Raw genomic sequence first — 21,751 nt, forward strand, 5'->3', positions numbered from 1 at the left:
TGGATAACACCGCCACACCAGACCTGACCAATACCGACACACTGTGACTGAATAACACTGCCATACGGGTAAATACAACCCTGCAGGTATACAGGATACTACAGGTATACAGGACCCCAAAACTATACACTACAAGTGCACGGGATCTCCACAAAACTATATACTACAGGTATACAGGACCCCAAACTTTACACTACAGGTATACAGGACCCCCAAAACTATATAATACAGGTATACAGGACCTCCACCAACTATATACTTCAGGTAGACAGGACCTCCACCAACTATATACTACAGGTATATAGGACCCCAAACTATACACTACAGGTATACAGGACCTCAAAACCATACACTACAGGTATACAGGACCTACACCAACTCTATAATACAGGTATACAGCACCTTCACCAACTCTATACTACAAGTATACAGGACCCCAAATATACTACAGGTATACAGGAACTCCACCAGCTATATACTACAGGTATATAGGACCCCAAACTATACACTACAGGTATACAGGACCTCCACCAACTCTATACTATAGTTATACAGGACCCTCAAACTATTTACTACAGGTACACAGGACCCTAAAACTATATACTACAGGTATACAGGACCTCCACCAACTATATACTTCAGGTATACAGGACCTCCACCAACTATATACTTCAGGTATACAGGACCTCCACCAACTATATACTTCAGGTATACAGGACCTCCACCAACTATATACTACAGGTATACAGGACCCCAAACTATACACTACAGGTATACAGGACCCCAAAACTATACACTACAGGTATACAGGAACTCCACCAACTATATACTACAGGTATATAGGACCCCAAACTATACACTACAGGTATACAGGACCTCAAAACCATACACTACAGGTATACAGGACCTACACACAACTCTATAATACAGGTATACAGCACCTTCACCAACTCTATACTACAGGTATATAGGACCCCAAACTATACACTACAGGTATACAGGACCTCCACCAACTCTATACTATAGTTATACAGGACCCTCAAACTATTTACTACAGGTATACAGGACCCCCGAACTATATACTACAGGTATACAAGACCTCCACCAATTATACACTACAGGTATCCAGGACCCTCAAACTATAAACTACAGGTATACAAGACCTCCACCAACTATACATTACAGGTATACAGCACCAACTATATACTACAGGTATACAGGACCCCCAAACTATACAGTACAGGTATACAGGACCTTCACCAACTGTACACTGCAGGTATACAGGACCTCCCTCAACTATACACTATAGGTATACAGCCCCCCCCAACTATGCACTACAGATATGCGAGACCCCTAAAAACTATACATTGTGGGTATACAGAACCCCTCCAACTATGCACTACAGGTATACACTAATTCCACTGATTAACTCAGATGAAACAATACCTTTAGCTTGGCCTCCTGGGCACCTTAGAACAAATCTAATTAACACACTGACACTTTATACCCGGGCAGCGCCAGGTACATTTTCTAGTATATATATATACCGTATTTTCTGGCGTATAAGGAGACTAAAAGGCGTATAAGATGGCCGCTGACTTCTACGCAGATTGTCAGGGTACGCCGGAAAAAGGCAGGGGTTAACTGCAGCGAAATTTTTTTAAAAAGCAAACATTTAACTCACCTGGGGCCCGTTCCCAGCCTCCGCGCGCCTCCCGTACAGTTTCTGGTGCAGGCAGTGGGACGTACACTACCTGCGCCAGAGACGGAGATCGCCGAACCTCTCCCGGGCAGCCGAGTGTTTTTGAGACTCCCCGATGAGATGCTTGGCTGCCCAGGAGAGATTCGTCGATCTCCGTTCCCAGCACAGGTAGTGTACGTCACACTGCCTGTGCCGGGAACACGCGGGAGGCCGGGAACGGGCCCTAGGTGAGTTAAATGTTTGTTTTTTTTATAGTGGTCGCCCCATACAGGGGGTTGGGGCCATTTTTGAGACCATACCCGACGTATAAGACGACCCCCGACTTTAACCCCAATTTTTCAGGGTTAAAAAGTCATCTTATACACCGGAAAATAAAGTATATATATATATATTTTTTTTTTTAAATATCTAATGAAAAAATTACATATAATTTGTAATTCAATACACAATATATAATCTATATAATAAAAAGGCAGTTACTTTTAAAATAGTTCTTAGTGACTGTATCAACTTGTGATAATAATTATATAGATATATAGCTATAGATACTTGTGATAGTAATTATATATATACAGTATATATATATATATATATATATATATATATTCCCAAATTTCAAAAAGGAAACTTTAAAGTTTTGGAATATTGTACCTTGTGCAGCGGTGGGCCTTTCATACAAGCTTTCCTCATAGTTACATGGGTGAGTCAACATTAGATATACAAGGGCCGGACAGGCATTTCGAAAGTTAACCTCAGTAATTTGGTTTCCATAATTAGCAAAGATTTCTTCATTAGAATAACACTGGAAGACAAAAAGGAAAGGGAAAAGTTTATTTGAATAGTTGCTATTATTTCTCTAGTACTGTTATTTTGTGTACAAGACTAAATAACCTATAGCATTATATATATATATATATATATATATATATTTTTTTTTTTTTTTTTTTTTATTTTATTTATTTTTTTATTCAAAAGAAAACATCTCCTTATATAAGGATTTCAGTGTCTTTAAACTCTATTGAGAATGGGTGCATTTCGTTTTGGAGGAGATAACATGCTGTAAGGGCTGTACTGGCATCAGATAGGAGAGAAGGGAGTGACTTTAGAAAGTGTAAAAAAAAAAAAAAAAAAAGTGATGACAGAGAATTTTGAAGATAACATTTATTTTACTGTGTCTGTGAACAGATAAGGAGAGAAGTTCATTGAAGTTTTTACTCTTTACAGACATGATGACTAGTACGATACTAACATTTAGTAGCCATGAAAACGTAATACAGCTTCTTCTAGGTACAAGGTTACATTTATGTAGAGATCATTTTAAACAATGTGCTGAGCTGTTAAACAAGGGGTGTTCCATGCAGACGCATGACGGAGAGAACACGTTAACCTTACAGAGCTGGTACTGTACATTTAAGTAAATACATTGTGTAACATTGGGACTGGGTGCACACATTGTGAAATGAATCAAACTGCCACAAAATAGGTATACAGTACATTGAATAATATGTTCTATCAGTTGCCGTCAGTGCACACATTGGTCCAGATTTAAAGGGGAACTATCAGCAGGTTATACAAATATAACCTGCTGATAGCCTCCTAATGCACACAGAGTGCCAAGGAGGAAGGTATGTGTCTTATATTCCTCCTTGGCGTCGTTCCCCAGCAGTTAGATGTTGGATCTATGGCAGTGTCAGACTGGCCCAACAGAGGACCGGAGAATTCTTCGGTAGGTCCCCACATTTAGAAGCTGCACAAACACTGACTGACATGTTTCTCACTGGTTATTCATTGGTGGGCCCCAGATTCCCCAGTCTGACACTGCTCCATGGACCAGAGTACCGTTAGGTGCACTGCCCCGTCCCCATACGACCGATGAGGCCCACCTGCTTCATTGATTATCATTAAAAGGGGGTTTGGTGCAATGGGGCTAACCTGCTGATAGTTCCCCTTTCATTGAAAGCCAACGCTGTTGGTGGAAATGTTTCCATTTTTTTATGTGAAATTTCCCAACACTTTTAATCATTTGGATGTTTTTGTTTTCTTGACCACGTTTACATGCCATTTGAATTTAAAATAACGTCCATTGGTTTCATTCTTCAATGATTTCCATTGAAGTCTAGGGAAACAATGGCCATCTGTTCACACACAGTACAAAATAACGGCCACTGTTTGTGGCAGACGTCGAATTAATGTTGTTGTCATAATTTGCTCAAACAGCGGCTGTTATTTTAAGTTGTTTGCACATTGTACTTTTTTTTCACCGCCCTTTGTATTAAAATCGATGGGCCCTTTAATTAAAGACACACCCCAAAAGGGCCATCTTTAAACTAGAATAATGTTCCAGCATCCATAAATGCAATAATGGCCATTGTAACATACTAAACAACGGCCATTGTTTGAAGCTCAAAACAATGGCCGTTATTTTAAATATGAAATAACGGCCATAGAAAATCGTTGTGTGAACATAGCCTGAAACTGACAAAGCAGCTCAGACACCTGGAAAGGGATTGTGTCCTTTGTTTTTTAGATGTCCTGACATGTTAACTGGTTTTCCTAGAAATTTGGGGGCATCTACTATAATTTGCACTACGCACACATTTTTTATACAAATACCCAGAGACCCAGATATATTAAGATTGTTGGATTTTCAAAATCCCTAGACATTTTGGTTTTAGTTTCTCATCCCGCTAGATTTGTTATGTGTCAGATTGCCCTAAGTGTATATTTTTTTACACTTACCGTATTTTCCAGCGTATAAGGCGACTGGGCGTATAAGACTACCCCTGACTTTCAAAAAGATTGTCAGGGGATCGCCTTATACGCCAGAAAATGTTAAGCCTTGCTGCGGTCAGGTTAACTGCAGCGAAAAAGCCAACAGTTAACTCACCTGGACCCCGTTCCCGGCTTCCACGCGCCTCCTGTCCAGTTCCCATTGCAGGCAGTGTGACGTCCACTGACTGCGCCAGGGATCCCCAAAGCTCTCCCGAGCAGCCGAGCATCTCATCGGAGAAGCTCAGAGACGTTCTGCTGCCGGGAGAGCTTCGTAAAAATGACAAAGGATTTGGGAACCCGAGCGTCTCCGATGAGATGCTCGGGGGAGCTTCGGGATCCCCGGCGTAGTTAGTGTACGTCACACTGCCTGCGCCGGGAACAGGACAGGAGGTGCACGGAGGCCGGGAACAGGCCCCAGGTGAGTTAACTGTTTTTTTTTGTAGCGGTCACCCCATATGGTGGGGATGCGTCCATTTCTGAACTCCCCCACCATATGGGGCGATCATACTCGGCATTAAAGACGACCCCCGACTTCTAACACAATTTTTCTGGGTTAAAACGTCGCCTTTACGCCAGAAAATACGGTAACTAAAACCTGACCTTATCGCCACATAAAAGGTGTAAAATCTGCAAAATTCAATACACATCAGAAAGGTGATGGTATGTTTAGCTGTAATAGTTTTAAAAGGGGCACATTCATTTTTCAGTGATTAAACAAAATAACCGGTGAGTCAGTTGTCAGAGATTTTTGTAGTGCATAACATTAGTGAATGATGGAAAACAAGAAACTGACAGGGATAAGTCAAAACTGACTTGTCAAAACACATTAGTAAATGAGGGCCTATGCTCCTACTTACACCATTTTGCACAAAGCTGCACCAGTTATTTCATTGATGTGAAAACTGAACACTTTAATAGGAATCTGTTACTAGGTTTATGCTGCCCTAAATGAGGGCAGCATAAACTAGTGATAGAAATGCTGAAGAGATTGGTGTATTACTTACATCATCCTGTTCAGCCGTTCTCCTAATATGCAGGAGAATAGGATTCTTGCCACAACCCTCCCCCCGCCCTCCAGCTGCTGATTGACAGTTTACTACCTATACACAGAATCAATAGATAACTGCCAATCAGCAGCGGGTGGGTGGGGTTTTCTGCTTTTCGTGAATATCCAGAACTACTGGGCTCATGCACATAATGGAAGTGATACATCATTCTGTTCAGCTTGTCATTATTTTATGCTACCCTGAGATGAGACAGCCTAAACCTGCTGGTTTTTAAATAACAGCTACTAAGAATTATATATTTTATCTACAAAAAGTATTGAAAGTTAGGTTTTAATATGTAGGGAGCCATTAGAGGGTGTGTTTTTCTGGGCTTTTGGCCCTTTAAAGGTGTGTTCTTTCTGCACAAGTGCACTGGCATAGCTACCATGGAGGCAGACCACGCAGCTGCTATGGGGCGCGCAGTCTCCCTGGTACAGTTCACACCAGCATCCCCACCCGCCCCCTGGACAGCCAAGGGCCCATCGGATCTGCGCCCTCTACTTGGACAGCCTCTGTCAGCTCATCACCTTCCCCCAACATCTGCTGTCTCACACCGGTCCCCCGCCCCTCGACCAGCATACAAATGGTTTATGCTCATCTCAACCGACCTTGGCATTGTTCTCCCTAGTTCCTGGAGCACAAGTGTCGTCACTCACTTGAGCAGAGAGAATGAAGTAACGCTGTTGGTGGGCGGGCTGTACAGGGGGTGTTCAAAGCGGGGTGATATGCTGATACCCTGCACGAGTGGAGTACACATTGACGGGAATTTTCTCAGCAGAGCCAAGCAGAACAATACAACTGAACAGGCAGAGTGCTCAGCTGCTGTCCATTCGTTTAAGTGAATGGCAGTGGGGCTCAGTGACCAGAACCCACCAATCAAAACATATAACTGTGCCAGGGTGCAATTATTACAATTGTATTTTAATTGCATTAGCACAAATTACACCAGGATTCTAGCAGTGCTGCTTCTTTCAGTCTTTTGAGCCAATGCCAGAAGTGGATTCAGAAGGAAGGTGAAAAATATTGAAATGGACTTCAACTTCATACTGAATACTTTTTTAGGTTTGGAAATTGAAAATTTCAAAATTCTATTATATATAATAATAATTCACTATTAGTATATGTGGGCCTATGTATCAACACGGCTGCGGAGCTTACAGAGCATTGCCTGGATTGGTCACAGTTATATCCACTTTACAGCTTTGAGCTCACAAGACTAGGTATGCACAGGTTAATGTTAATGTGTTGTGCAGAGTTGTGTCTTGGAAAAATATTTGTCATTCATCCTATATATACACAGACAACATTTACCCCATGGTGCAAACTCCTGACTGGGCAGAATTATAGAAAGATAAAGCAAATGCTTAGGGAAGGAAAATACTGCAACACCCAGTTCAAATTTATTTATTTTTATTCCTGCAGCCATGTATTCCAGCAAAAAATTCTTAACAAAACAGAGCAGCATGCCCCAGACACCATGACATAAACAGATGCTGATAAAGTTACTGGGACCAATTGAATTTTTTGAGTTTCCATTAGAGATGAGGTAATAGTATTTGATCGAATATTGCACTATTCGAAAGATTCGAGTTTGATTGAATATGTGATCGAATATTCGAATTTAAATTAACTTTACTAAAACAGCTAAACAATTGTTTAGCTGTTTTAATAAAGTTTATGCTCCCTGGGAAGCAGAGAAGCAGTATTACAGGGTACGGTATTACCGGCAATTAGCAATTGCCGGCAATAATACCGCACCCTGTAATAGTTAATATTTAATTAATAAAACAAAGTTTTGTTCTAAAAAAGCTATTTCCGTTGTGTAATAGCTTAATTAAAACGAATCAATGCTTTTGCAATTAAATATACTGTTAATAAAAAAATAAATATATAAATAAATGTATATACAGTATATATATTTATATATATATATATATATATATTTATTTACAGTATATTTAATTGAAACAGTATGTATTCGTTTTAATTATGCTAGTGAACAACGAAAATAACTTTACTAGAACGAAAATGTGCTTTATTAATTTAAATATTAACAATTACAGGGAGCTGTATTAATGCCGGCAATGCCGGCAATACAGCTCAATGTAATAATTAATACTTTACTTTCATTAAAACAGCAAATGTTTCTTCTAATGATGCTATTTTTTTATCACTAAAGCAGAATTAGAAGAAACATTTAGATTTTTATGTCCGCCCAGCTGATTGGTTGAGTGGACATATAAAGAGCCGGTCCCCGGCACACTAAGCTCAGTGTGTCGGGGACCGGCGAAGAGAAGACATCAAGACATCGGAGGGTGAGTAGAAAGCTCTCCCCTGCCTCCCCTGCACTGTACCTATCCCAGAAAGGAAGGGGGTGTCACTTAACCCCTTCATTGCTGGTATGGGTGCAGTGTGACATCAGTCTGGCATCAAGGGGTTAAGTGGGGACCCTTGCTCAGTATGGTACCCAAAGGGTTAAGGAGGATGCAATTTGGTGGACTACGTCGATGACCAGCGGTTGTTTAGATATTTTTTTTTATATAAAATGGTCAACAAGGGGTGTGGGGGTGTTTTTATTTGAATAAAAAATTATTTTCTCTTGTGTCTTGTCTTTATTTCTTTACTATATAGACTTAATAGTGGAAGCCATCTAATAGATGGAATCCATTACTAAGTCGGGGCTTAGTGTTAGCCGGTATAAAATGGCTAACACTAACCCCCCCATTATTACCACAGTACCCAATGCCACCAGGGGTACTCGGAAGAGCCGGGTGCCAGTGGTCCCGGAGCATCAAAATTGGCGCTCCTGGACTGGGCAGCAGCAGGCTGGTAATATTAGGCTGGGGAGGGCCAAAACAAAGGGCCCTTCCCACCCTGGAGTTACTTGGTTTTTAACCAGACTGGTTATGAAAATGGGGGGAACCCTATGCGTTTTGTTTTTTTTTTAATTAATTCCCCCTATTTTCATAACCAGCCGGGTTAAAAAAACAAGCAACAGCAGCCTAGTAACACCCCCACACCCCTTGTTGACCATTTTATAAAAAAAAAATCCCAACAACCGCTGGTCATCGACGTAGTCCACCGAATCCGCCGTAATCCACAGGATACCGATATCTGAAAGGGAGAAACACAAAAAAAATTACCTTACAGTATGCAGCATCTTTACAGATCGCTGCTTACAATGTGGCACCCACGGGGTGAAAGGAGGATGCATTGCAACCCCCTTAACCCTTTGGGTGCCATACTGAACAATCTGGCCCCCAGGGGGTTAAGCAAGGGTCGCCACTTAACCCCTTATGGGCCAGACTGATGTCAGACTGCACCCATACCAGCAAGGAAGCGGCAGTGACCCCTCTTCCTTTCTGGGATAGGTACAGTGCAGGGGAGGAGAGGGAGAGCTTTCTACTCACCCTCCGATGTCTTGATGTCTTCTCTTTGCCGGTCCCCGGCACACTGAGCTTAGTGTGTCGGGGACCAGCTCTTTATATGTCCACTCAGCCAATCAGCTGGGCGGACATAAAAATCTAAATGTTTCTTCTAATTCTGCTATTGTGATAAAAAAAATAGCATCATTAGAAGAAACATTTGCTGTTTTAATGAAAGTAAAGAATTAGGTATTACATTGAGCTGTATTGCCGGCATTAATACAGCTCCCTGTAATTGTTAATATTTAATTAATAAAGCACATTTTCGTTCTAGTAAAGTTATTTTCGTTGTTCACTAGCATAATTAAAACAAATACATACTTTTTCAATTAAATATACTGTAAATAAATATATATATACACATGTATACACATGTTCCCGCTGTCTGCCCGCTCCGTGCAGCTGGTGGATACAGCGGGAGGACCGCCTGGAAAACTGGGATACAGCCTATGGCTATAGCTGTATCCCAGTTTTCCAGGCGGTCCTCCCGCTGTATCCACCCCCTTTCACGGAGCGGGAAGACAGCGGGAATCATTCCCGAGCGCAAGCGTTCGGGTTTGTAAGAACCCGAACCGAACTCGGTTTGGACCATCCCTAATTTATATATATTTTTTTATTAACAGTATATTCATTCATGGATTCATTTTAATTATGCTATTGTACAACAAAAATAGCTTTATTAGAATGAAACTTTGTTTTATTAATTAAATATTAACTATTACAGGGTGCAGTATTATTGCCGGCAATTGCTAATTGCCGGTAATACCATTCCCTGTAATACTGCTTTCCTGCTTTCCCAGTAGCATTCCAGAGGTGTTTGCATCCCTTTTTAAAGATGTCTAGGACTTGGTGACCTCCGATTCGTCGAATCTTGATTTCCAGGTCCCAAGGATTTTTCTCTCAAAGACTATAATGGGATTCGATATTCGATCGAATATTGGGAGCTATTCAGATCAAATCCAATCGAATATTTTACTATTTAGTTAACAGATCCATTGTACGAAGCAAAATTGATCTGCGCTCATATGGCTCAGGCTGGCTGCTCCGTGCAGAGGGAGGATACCGCCCAGGGACCTCTTGGAAAATGCCTGGAAAACATTAATAAAGCTATGTCTGTATCCATGTTTTCCATTCAGTCCCTGGGCAGTATGCTTCCTCTGCATGGAGGGCCAGCCAGAGGGATATGGGTCGCAAATCAGTTTTGCTTCCTAAGAAGCAAAACAAATTTAATTCGCTCATCTCTGGTTACCTCCGAAGTCTCCCCCAGTGGCGATGATTGAGAAGAGGAACTTCAGGCAGTGGCATAGCAATGAGGGTTGTAGAGGTGACAGTTGTGGATGGGCTCCTAATCTAGACCAATGGCTATCACTCCCCACACTAGGCCAAGCGCACTTCAACTCATACAGGAGATGAAAATGAAGGTTACTCAAGATGGGGTTTTTGTACAGTAACATTATAGCGGTACTATCAATGGTGATAGTATTTGCTCCTTGTATAGTTTTTTTTTTTCATGCTACAAAAATTGGTGGACATGATCAAAACTGTTTGCACCTTGTTTTTTTGCCTTTTTGCCTTTTTTTAAGGGGGGTACTTTATATTTTCATATCAGCTTATGCCAGAAAGTTATATAGATTTGTAAATTACTTCTGCTTAAAAAGTAAAGTATTCCTTTACTTATCAGCTGCTGTATGTCCTGACGAAAGTTGTGTTTTCTTTCCAATAAGACATGGTGCCTTCTCTTACCACCTCTGTCTATGTCAGGAACTGGCTACATCAGGAGCAAATCCCAATAGAAAACCTCTCCTGCTCTGGACAATTTCCGACATGGACAGAGGTGGCAGCAAAGAGCACCATGTCTGACTGGCCCTCTGGCCCCGGACACTGATGTGAGCGGGATCACTCTCACTGCAGCGATCCCGCTCACATCAGGAAGCCCCGTCAGTGCAGGAATGTATATATACATTCCTACTGCGCGTGGTATGTGCAGTAGGAGTGTATATATACAGATTGCTGATGGCAAGGGGTTAAAAAGCCATTGCTAAAGCTATGTAACTGCATATGTAAAGCCATTATGTATTTTGGAGACATTACCTACAAAAAGATACTGATAAAATAGGAGGGGTACAAAAATGATGGAAGGTGTCAAGCATGAGACCTGACCAGAAAATATTAAAGGAAATACAAATCTTCTATGTTTCTATGCATGAATGGAAAAACTTGGAACAGTGGAGAGCCTTCCCAGGAGTGGCCGGTATACCAACTTCAGACCTTAAATAAGGTCCATGTTGACAATGCACAATTAGCTAGACCATGGGCAAAAATGGCATCCGTGGGAGAGCTGCATGGCACAAACCCCTGTTGGCCATAATGTATTGAATTGGTATCGAGCATTGGAAAAAAAAAGTTGGTATTGATATCTTAAAAATCTGGTATCGCAACATCACTATGATGGACACAGTTCCCATCCCTACAGGTTTCTAAGGCTGCTGTACAACCTATTTATAAATACTATAAGCTAATCTCATAATCCTGTGCAGAAAGTGGAATAAAAAATCAACAATTAGAAGAAAAGAACCGTTGCTCGGGAATAGACCGTCACCATGCACAGGAACCGGGCGGTGGCATCCCCAAGGCAGCGCTGGTCTGTTAATGTAAAAAACCCAAAGCGATGTACCTGGTGGTACATTCAGTTTCTTTTTTGCTTTCATATATTTCAAATATTTTCCTTAAAAAAAAACAAAACATACTTTAAGTTAGAAAATGGATGAAAACTGCATATGATGTGAACTGACACCAACCCATTTATAATGGTCCCTATGCACCTAATACTTTAGTTGGCCATACCTGCCGTTGGCAGCAGGTTATAGTCAAAGGTCCCAAAAGCTAGAAGCTTTCACCAGAACCAGGATGATTTTTTGTATTTTTATTAAGGCCAGGTTTACATCTGCATTGGAGGCTTAATTTTGGCCTCTATCACAGAATCCGTTCAAATAACCGCACAAAAAAGTCAACTGATCTTTTCATCCAGTTAAAATTTAGTTGAATAACGAACACTAGACAAAAACCTGACAGACCCCATAAAAGGAGGAATCTGGTTAAGAAAGATTTATTCCTGTTCAATCCCTACCCATGATCTAAGCTTGTTTGTATTACCTCAAATCCATCTACCTGAAATCCTCACTTCCTGGTCCACTCTGTTTTTGTTCCTCTTCCCACCCTTCTGAGACAGAAGTCACATGATCTCTGTCTCTTCTGTTGCCAGACAAGTTGCAACACCTCATCTGTAACCCTGCCCACCACTGACATCTCTCCGTGATCACCTGGCCAAGGGTGGGAAAACAACAGCCTTTCCTGAGTAGTACTGGGGAAAGGAGACACTGTTGTTTCATCTCTCTTTCTCTGATCTATCGATGTAGATGAATAGATAGAAAGAAAAAAAGAAAGATAGATAGATACTGGTTTTACTGTGAAAAGCAGAAGCAGATCAAGCCAGTGGTGGGCAGATACTACAAGATGGGGGAGGGGGTACCCAAAAGTTGGTTCCAAGGTGCAATGCATGCTGGGAGATGTAGTTTTAGTGCAGTAAGTGAGTGCCAAGCTGCTAGATCAGTGCTTGCTTACAGAGCTTATTAAACGGCTCAATGATTGTGCATAAAGAGCTGTATGGACATTGTTATCGATGTCCATGCAGCCCTTGCTTATATAGAAAGTAATAAAGTACATTCTTGCCACAGCCGTTGTTGATGCTTTTGAACTTGTCTATGCAGTGACAGGCCTCTCAGCCAGTCACTGGCCGAGACAGGACAGGACGGCCAGTGATTGGCTGAGCGGCCTGTCACTTTAGAGACAGCTTCTGAAGATTGATGGTTGCAGCTTTGAGTAGAGAACACCAGGGAGTCTAAACAGGTAAGTATAATGTTTATTATTTTCTCTGCACTTCATCAGCCATCCATTACCATCCACATAGCGATTTGCATCCGCCAGCCGATTTTTATACTGAAAAAGACCAATGTTGTCTTTATTACACGATGCGATATCTGCCCGAATCCGTCTGATTTGGCAGACTATCACTCTGTGTCATAGGACCCTTACGGCTGAGATCCTAGTTGACCTATCAATCTCTTATTAATCCATTCATTTTTAAATCCCTCTTTGTCACTGGATGTTTTTTGTAAAAAGGGAGATATTTCCTTTGAATTGCTTAACACTTAATAAAAATTAATTTAACTGAATGACGTTTAAATTTACTCTTTGGCATAAAAACACACTAAACAGAAGTTCATTACTATAGCTGTCAGCACGTCAGCCCACAAACCAGCAGACAATGACGACAGTCATAAGAAATGTGGCGTCAGCATTTACATAATAGCCATGTATTAATAAAGGCATTACTCTACCAACCTCCAGAAGCACTGAGTATAGTCCCTTTAATTGTGTGCTCTATGAGAGGTATGGCTGATATCACAGTGTGAAAGCTCCCAGCACTTTCATCATTGGCACCCATTTACCTAATAGAGCAATGATGGGCAACCTTTTGAGCTTAGTGTGTCTAAATTCGAGAAGAAAACTGAGTATCACTTAGTATTAAAAAATATGATTTTGCCATATTTATAGTTGTAATAACAAATAATATATAATTGATATACATAACTGTTTTAATACACCAACAGGTCCAACAGGGAGATGCTATTTTTTAAATATAAAAAGAACTGCCCATATCTCTTCACCCTCACACATGCCCCTGTCCCCCTGCCCCCATCCCTTCACCAGCTTACACCCCCAGTCCCCCTGCCCCCTCATCCCTTCAGCAGCATAAACCCCCAGTCCCCCTGCCCCATCATCCCTTCACCAGCATACACCCCCAGTCCCCCCTGGCCCCTAATCCTTTCACCAGCATTCACCCCCAGTTCCCCTGCCTCCTCCCTTCACCAGCATACACCCCCAGTCCCCCCTGGCCCCTAATCCTTTCACCAGCATACACCCCCAGTTCCCCTGCCTCCTCCCTTCACCAGCATACACCCCATTCCCCCTGGCCCCTCATCCCTTCACCAGCATACACCCCCAGTCCCCCTGCCCCATCATCCCTTCACCAGCATACACCCCATTCCCCCTGGCCCCTCATCCCTTCACCAGCATACACCCCATTCCCCCTGCCCCCTCATCCCTTCACCAGCATACACCCCCAGTCCCCCTGCCCTATCATCCCTTCACCAGCATACACCCCCAGTCCCCCTGCCCCATCATCCCTTCACCAGCATACACCCCCAGTCCCCCTGCCCCATCATCCCTTCACCAGCATACACCCCCAGTCCCCCTGCCCCATCATCCCTTCACCAGCATACACCCCCAGTCCCTCCAGGCCCCTCATTTCTTGACTAGCATAAAGCCAGCACCTCTGAGACACAGATTACACTGCACTGGAGCGTGGAGCAGGGCTCCGTAGCTTACGTTGGAGGCGCAGGACAGCGTATCCAATGACAGTGTCGGGTAACATGGGTCACGCACAGTCCATGCAGTATGGGCAGCGGGGTACGTGATGCCCACTGCCAGAGGCCTGGTACTGTTATTGCGGCGCCACCAGGGCATGCTGGCATCCTTCTCAGGCATTGCAGCCGCATACAGAGAACATGGCTACGTGTGTCAGTGCTGACATAGGTTCGCCATCACGGTAATAGAGTGTCCTTTTGGCCTCTGTTGGCCTGATATAGGTTAGTATACCTTTTATACCACTATTACTAATAAAAAAATAGGGCACCCTGCTGCACTTGTCTATACAATGGCATCTATATATCAGGCATACAGTATTCTGCAATTACTTGTGAAAATACCCTGATAAATTCTTCATAATCTAATTATTAGAGTTATTGTCTTCTGTCCTAAACCGCAAAAGTTTTGCATTGAGTTAATGACATGATAAAATTACCGAACTCCCCCCAAACGCACCAAAATTGTCCACTTCTACAAAGAAATAGATATAGTAGTAAAGCGGCATCTGAATGAAGTTCTTACCTTGTTGAAACTTGAGTGCATCTCCTCGGGTCTCCCACAGCCATGCAGCATCCTGTTGGCATGGCTGGCATTAAGGTTCCCATTCACTCCATAGGTATACAGTACAGCTTCAATGAATTCCTCCTCGGTGGTAAAATTCATTGTTTCTTGGGAATGCGCCATTGCCAGCCATACACTAAATATAAGTGCCAAGGTAACCCATATACTCCCATAATGCTTCCTAGCACCCATGGTACAGCAGATGTATGAGCTCGTTTTTTGTTTGTTTTTTTCCTTTTACAGCAAGTCGCTGACTTCTAACTACACGAACCTAGTAGAACTGGTTAGTCGATATCAAAAACAGAGTGTGTAGACAGTAAAAGCCAGTCTGAGTTTGTGCTCTTCCTGCACTGTACAAGTCTATAGGCTCCTGCAGAGAGAAGCTGAGCCTGTATCTGTCTTCTTCCACGTGTCCTCTCCCAGTGATAACTCAGCTAGTATCGTGGCTAGGAACTGCCCTCTGATACCAGATGGTATAAGCTCTTCCCAGTCTGTGGCAGATAAGGAAACACTGTCTCAGTATATCGATGGAACCTGCAGATTATAAAAATAATAATTACAAATATTACATCACGACATGCAAAACATCAACCGTCCCAAGTATTTCCTTTATAGCACCTATTATACTGTGTGTACTTTTCCTCTTTTCCTTCTCTTTGTTAAAAAGGATTTTCTTCCTTTTAACTACTTCAGATGTTGCTTGGCATCATGTAACCAGTAAATAGAAGCAGGCCAAGTTCTCCCATTAAATGGGTTATTGTGGCGCTCAGCACTGTACGGATACTGTTTGCTGTTTTTTTTTTCTTTTCCTTCTTTTGCTTTGTTTCACACTGTTAGACTGCAGTAAATAGTACTTTTGACTATGTTATGCCTTCTTAGCTTCCTGGCAATATTGGATTCCTAAGAATTAGATACTTATACTCGTGCAAAATAGTATATTCTTGTTTGTGTCGTATCCAACCTACAGTATATGTATTAATATTAAAGGAATAAGCCAGCAAAAAAAAAAAGAAGAAGAATTCTAATCAACTGGTGCCAGTCTGAAGAGCGGGAGATGTTTTCTATGGGGATTTGGTTTGCTCTGGACAGTTCCTGACATGGACAGAGGTGGCAGCAGAGAGCACTGTGTCAAACTGGAAAGAATACACCACTTCTTTCAGGGCATACTGCAGCTTATAAGTACTGAAAGACTGGAGATTTTTTTTATAGAAATAAATTACAAATCTCTGGCACTTTCTGACACCAGTTTGAAGGATTTTTTTCCCACTAGAGTACCCCTTAAATAATAACGTTAAGTTAAGGTTAAGGTTGTGGTACTGTACATACATGAATGCCAAAAAACATCTTTCATATCTGATTCACTCTCTAATACCTTAAAGGGAACCTGTCACCCCCCGTGCTGGGGTGACAGGCTCCCGACCCCCCGTTAGAGCCCCCTATACTCACCTAATCCCGCCGGGTCCCGCTTCTGGAGATGGTCGGGTGACTGAGATATCAGTGCCCGAAGCATGGCGCACGCGCTCCTCAGATGAGTCCAACGCTCATAGAGAATGACAGGCGAATCCGACGCTCCGTCATTCTCTATGAGCGTTGGACTCATCTGAGGAGCGCGCGCGCCGGGCTTCGGGCACTGATATCTCAGTCACCCGACCATCTCCAGAAGCAGGACCCGGCGGGATTAGGTGAGTATAGGGGGCTCTAACGGGGGGTCGGGAGCCTGTCACCCCAGCACCGGGGGTGACAGGTCCTCTTTAAGGTGGCCATACACCTTAGACTTATGTTGGCCACACTCGCCATTCGCTGTGGATTCGGCTGCCAGTCTATGGTGTATATGTATGGTGTAATTCATCACTATTCATAAGGAAAGGGGAGATACGCACAAAGGACTTACATTTCTCCTTCCTGTTGGATTCATTTCTGTCTTTAGCTTGGACAAACTGCCGCAGGGTTTTCATGGTTTTTAGATACTTAATGGACACTTTTATGCTAAGCCAAAAAGGGGTGTGGCTATCATATGTAACATTGAGGTGTGAATGGTCAACTTAAAGGGAATGTGCCACCTATGTACCTAGATTTTCTTTTACTGATACTAAAACTTGTTCTTTTATTCTAATCTGTTTCTACTTTAACTGTAATTTTTTTTTCCATTTCATTTTTTTGTACATTGTTATGGGGGCCGCCATCTTGCCTGAGCTGTTTTCAACACCATTTAGTGACATGCTTTACAGCAAGCCTCATGGGCATAGACAACAATAGACTCTGTCCCCTTGAGATAAATGTAAAATATTACTGAGTGTGCTCTGTGACCTTTGAAGAGGTCATTCCACTGGGAGCTGCTCCTCATGTCACTCCAGTGCTGCTCCAGATGCCTGAAAAAGCTGGACCCAGCCCTGGGAGACTTCTCCCAGTTTCCCAGAACTGGATGCAGCTTTTTCAGGCACCCAAAGAGGAGAAACATCGAGCTGTATGGAATTCAAAAGCAGTCCGCTGACAAGCCGACCGCCGAGCCTAGCGAATCGTTATGGTAGCGCTGTAATTTTGCTCATCCTTAGAAAAAAATATACTTACCAGCTCCCTAGGCAACAAGCTGTCAACTAAAAAGGGAAGAGAAGATGGCCAAAATGCTAATGAAAAGCATTTTACAAAATTGCTTAATTTTGCATTTTCTATAAAATAATAAAACTTTAGGAGATGAGATTTCCCCTTTAAGTCAACGATGCCAGAAATTCCACCTTGTCTGTACAAACACATTCCAAATTAGTGTGTCAAACCTGATCTGCATAGCACCAATGTGACCCGTATAATCTTCCTGTACTAGTATCTTAGGTCTAGAAATGTGTCCCTGGTCCCTAGTATACTCATGCACGAATGGTATCAGCTATAGCTAAGTATAAGTTGTCTCACCTGTTCCTGTTCCTTTTCCTCTGCTGTACCATTTCAGATTACGTTCAGGATAATAAAGACACAGGACTGGTCACGTGGTTGGTAGGGATTCTTATTATTTACCATAATAAGTACCTTGTAAAAAAAACTGCCCAGCTATGTAAATTGCCAGCGACGTGGTAAGTGCAGTAGGTTTTATTGGATACCCCCACCTTTCCTTTTTTTTTCAATAGTTAATGAGAAACAGCCTAAAACCTGCCAGAAACACCGCGTGTCAGCGCATTCTCAATGAGAGCAAAATGTTAAATCTTTTGTCTCTTTTAGTTAAAGTATAACTATAAAGGTCCAATCCATATAGTCAGGGCTGGACAGGAGTGTGATTGTATTGGATATTGTCTGGAGATCAAGTCATCACCTTTGTCATGTTCTTTAAACCCTTCCTGAGAAATTTTTGCTATGTTTCCTGGTACATTACCCTATTATTATTATTATTATTATTATTATTATTATTAATAATAATTTATTTATAAAGTGCCCTCACTTAAAGAGCGCTATACAAGTAATAGGGGTAACAAACAAGAACATTACAAGATCAAAACACATTGAAGGCAAATGGCAGACTGGTATATGGGGGAAGAGGACCCTGCCCGCGAGAGCTTACAATCTATGGCTGGGTTCACACTACGTATATTTCAGGCAGTATTTGTGAGGCTGTATAGCAACCAAAACCAGGAGTGGATTAAAAACACAGAAAGGATCTGTTCACACAATGTTGAAATTGAGTGGATGGCCGCCATATAACAGTAAATAACTATATAAGTAAGTAAATTATTTCAATATAACAGCCGTTGTTTTAAAATAACAGCAAAAATTTGCCATTAAATGACGGCCATCCACTCAATTACAACATTATGTGAACAGAGCCTTTCTGTGTTTTCAATCCACTCCTGGTTTTGGTTGCTATACAGCCTCACAAATACAGCCTCAAATATACATCGTGTGAACCCAGCCTATAAGGTAATGGGAGAGAAACAGGAGGTAAAGTGCAGCCAGTCAAGTGTGACGCAGAATTATTATAGGTTGAGCCTAGTTTGAAGAGATGGGTTTTCAGGTTACTTTTGAAGGACTTGATGGTGGATGAGAGGCGGATGTGTCGGTGATAGCAAGTTCCAGAGTATGGGGGAGGCTCGGGCAAAGTCTTGGAGGCGGTTGTGTGAGATACAAACAAGGCGGGAGCACAAAAGGTCGTCACTGGAGGATCGAAGGTTGTGCGAGGGACAGTAGCAGGATATCAGGTCAGCGATGTACGGAGGGGACAGGTTGTGGGTGGCCTTGTATGTCATGGTCAACAGTTTAAAATACGTTGGACAAATGGTGGCCAGTGAAGGGATTGGCAGAGGGGAGAGGCTGAGGCAAAGCGAGGGGAAAGGTGGATTAGTCGGGCAGCAAAGTTAAGGATACACTGAAGGGGAGCGAGGGCGTTAGATGGAAAACCAGAGAGGATGTTACAGTAGTTCGCAGATTTTTTGCTTGCCACTTTCCTCTATATTTTTTGCCCCAAAAAATTAAAAAACTAAATTTTCCTGGAGTACTTGACAAAAAAAAAATTAACCGGGAGAATTTTTAAATTAAAGCCAGTATTTATGGTGCAAAAGTGGGGCACATGAAGCTTTAAGGATATGTTCACACAATGTTTTTCCTTTTTCTATCCAGCCATATTTTTTCAGATGAATAATTTACATACTTTGCAGGGGACCCACCGCATCTAGGTGTAAGACAATATTTATACACAAAGGTAAAATAAAAATCTAAAAAGAATAAAAAACGTTAAAACACTTTTTTATAGCCAATTCTGTGAATTTCTACCTGTAAACCAAGACTGCTGACGGCAACTCTTCAAATTCCTTTTTTATAATGTAATTGTAAAGTTCATGTAAAAAAAAGTTTTAAAGGAAAACTATTTGATACATCAGCTGAAATGTTCAAGTGAATTCACTTTCCCTAAGTAGGACACGAAAGATAGCAGGCAAGGTGTCATGCACAGGGCAAGGTCATGTGTAGAGGTTAGCAAACATATAATAAATTCACAGTATTTGAATCCCAGGGGCTGGGGAAGATGGATGCAGCGCTAAGACCGCCTAAAAAACATGGATACAGCCATTTGAGTTCATGCAAGCTTAAAGAGGTATTCCAGGAAAATTTCACTTTTCCCCTTTCCACAGGATAGGAGATCATGGGGGATCCAACCTCTGTACCCCCCACTAATCACCGAAGTCAGAGGCACAGGGCATGACCCACAGCCCTATTCACTCCTATGGAGTTGATGGAAAGAGCCGAGTACAGGGCTCTTCCGGCATACTTGGCTCTTTCCATCGCTCCATACAAATGAATAGAGCTGTGGGTCATGTACCGTACCCGTGGCTTCACACAGCGAATGACACCAGCCGTTCTGTGACACGGCTGGTGTCAGTGAAGATCATCCCGAACGGTACTGCAGTGCGCGCCCGCATCCCAACCCACCATAGCACACAATGGGGAGTGCAGCCAGAGCCGCACTTTCCATTGTATGAGCTGTCAGTTTTGTGCAGCCGCTATTCAATGAATAGCGGCCGCACAAAACTGACTTGTTAGTCTTTTGTGCGGCCGCTAGGAGTCTCAGCCGTAGTGTATACGCTCCGGACTTCTATGCAGTGTATCTTTTGTATTAATCATGGCCGTTTGCAACTACGGCCATGATTAATACAAAAGGTACGCTGTGTGAATTTAGCCTAACATTGCGAAATTATAATATGACTTAAATTATGATATAAATCTGAAGTATTCCAGTATAAAAAAAATATCAAACCATGTTTTAAAGCAAGGTACAAAAAATTTGCTTTGTATTTACCCAGATGCTTGCCATCCCCTGGTTATTGAATGTTATTCTTCCCCATGTTATTTGTTCATGAAACTGATTGTTATCGTGACGTTATCGGCATCATGCCGCAGATTCCCAACAGTGAGATATTATTGTAGCCACAGGGCTTCACACAGCACAAGAACTCAAACCGCACCGTAATGTTCTTTACTAATCACTTCATATTATGTAACATCTTTATGTCCTGGTGCAATGTGCTGAATCTAAACCTCTTGTTCTGTATATATAAATATTTATAGTATACTAAAAGAATTCTATAAAAAGTAATTATTATGGATGTTTTTATTATGTAAACAATGTAAGATAAACTTGGGCTTCATGCATGGGGTGAAGCTGTGAAGATGAATCCTGTGCCGCTTTATGTTGACTCTGTGAGGCACCATGTTCTACTCTGAGAGCATTGTATCCAGAGGAAAATGCCTCAGTAATAAAACATCAATTGAAACATCAGAATTTTCTTTCTATACGTCTTTGTGTAAAATTTCAAGCACATAAAGGGTTAGGCTGGGTTCACACTGCGTTTTTGCAATCCGTTTTTGCAATTCGTTTTATAAAAAAAATGCATAAAAAAAACAAATGCATTTGTGTGCATATACGTTGTGATCCGTTTTTCCTTTAAATGTACCAGATGTATCAGGCTGTTTGATAAATCTTTTGCACTTAAAGTGACTCTGCACCCACAAAGAATTCCTGCAAAAATGCTGGTTCTTAGGAGCCGCCAGTGCTTTGCCTAAAGCACCCATCCTGGAAACAGGAGACTCGGGCCCAACACCCCACCCTGGAAGCAGGAGACTCGGGCCCAACGCCCCCACCCTGGAAGCAGGAGACCCGGGCCCAACGCCCCCACCCTGGAAGCAGGAGACCCGGGCCCACCGCCCCCACCCTGGAAGCAGGAGACCCGGGCCCAACGCCCCCACCCTGGAAGCAGGAGACTCGGGCACAACGACCCCACCCTGGA

The 21,751-nt window shown here is 42.3% G+C and overlaps 1 protein-coding gene across 1 annotated transcript in view; it reads right to left on the bottom strand.

Moving 5' to 3' along the window:
- Window positions 1-15,515, bottom strand: part of SLC39A8 (solute carrier family 39 member 8) — a 31,373-nt gene extending 15,858 nt beyond the window's left edge. Inside the window, exons 1-2 of the mRNA XM_069976801.1 lie at window positions 14,955-15,515; window positions 2,354-2,504 (exon numbers count right to left, since the gene is read on the bottom strand). Coding sequence (XP_069832902.1) covers window positions 2,354-2,504; window positions 14,955-15,185 — 382 coding nt within the window. The 5' untranslated portion in view covers window positions 15,186-15,515. The remainder of the gene's footprint in view (window positions 1-2,353; window positions 2,505-14,954) is intronic.
- Between the last annotated feature and the right edge of the window lie 6,236 nt (window positions 15,516-21,751).

This window comes from Dendropsophus ebraccatus, chromosome 7 (genome assembly GCF_027789765.1).
Source record: "Dendropsophus ebraccatus isolate aDenEbr1 chromosome 7, aDenEbr1.pat, whole genome shotgun sequence".
Lineage (NCBI taxonomy): Eukaryota > Metazoa > Chordata > Amphibia > Anura > Hylidae > Dendropsophus > Dendropsophus ebraccatus.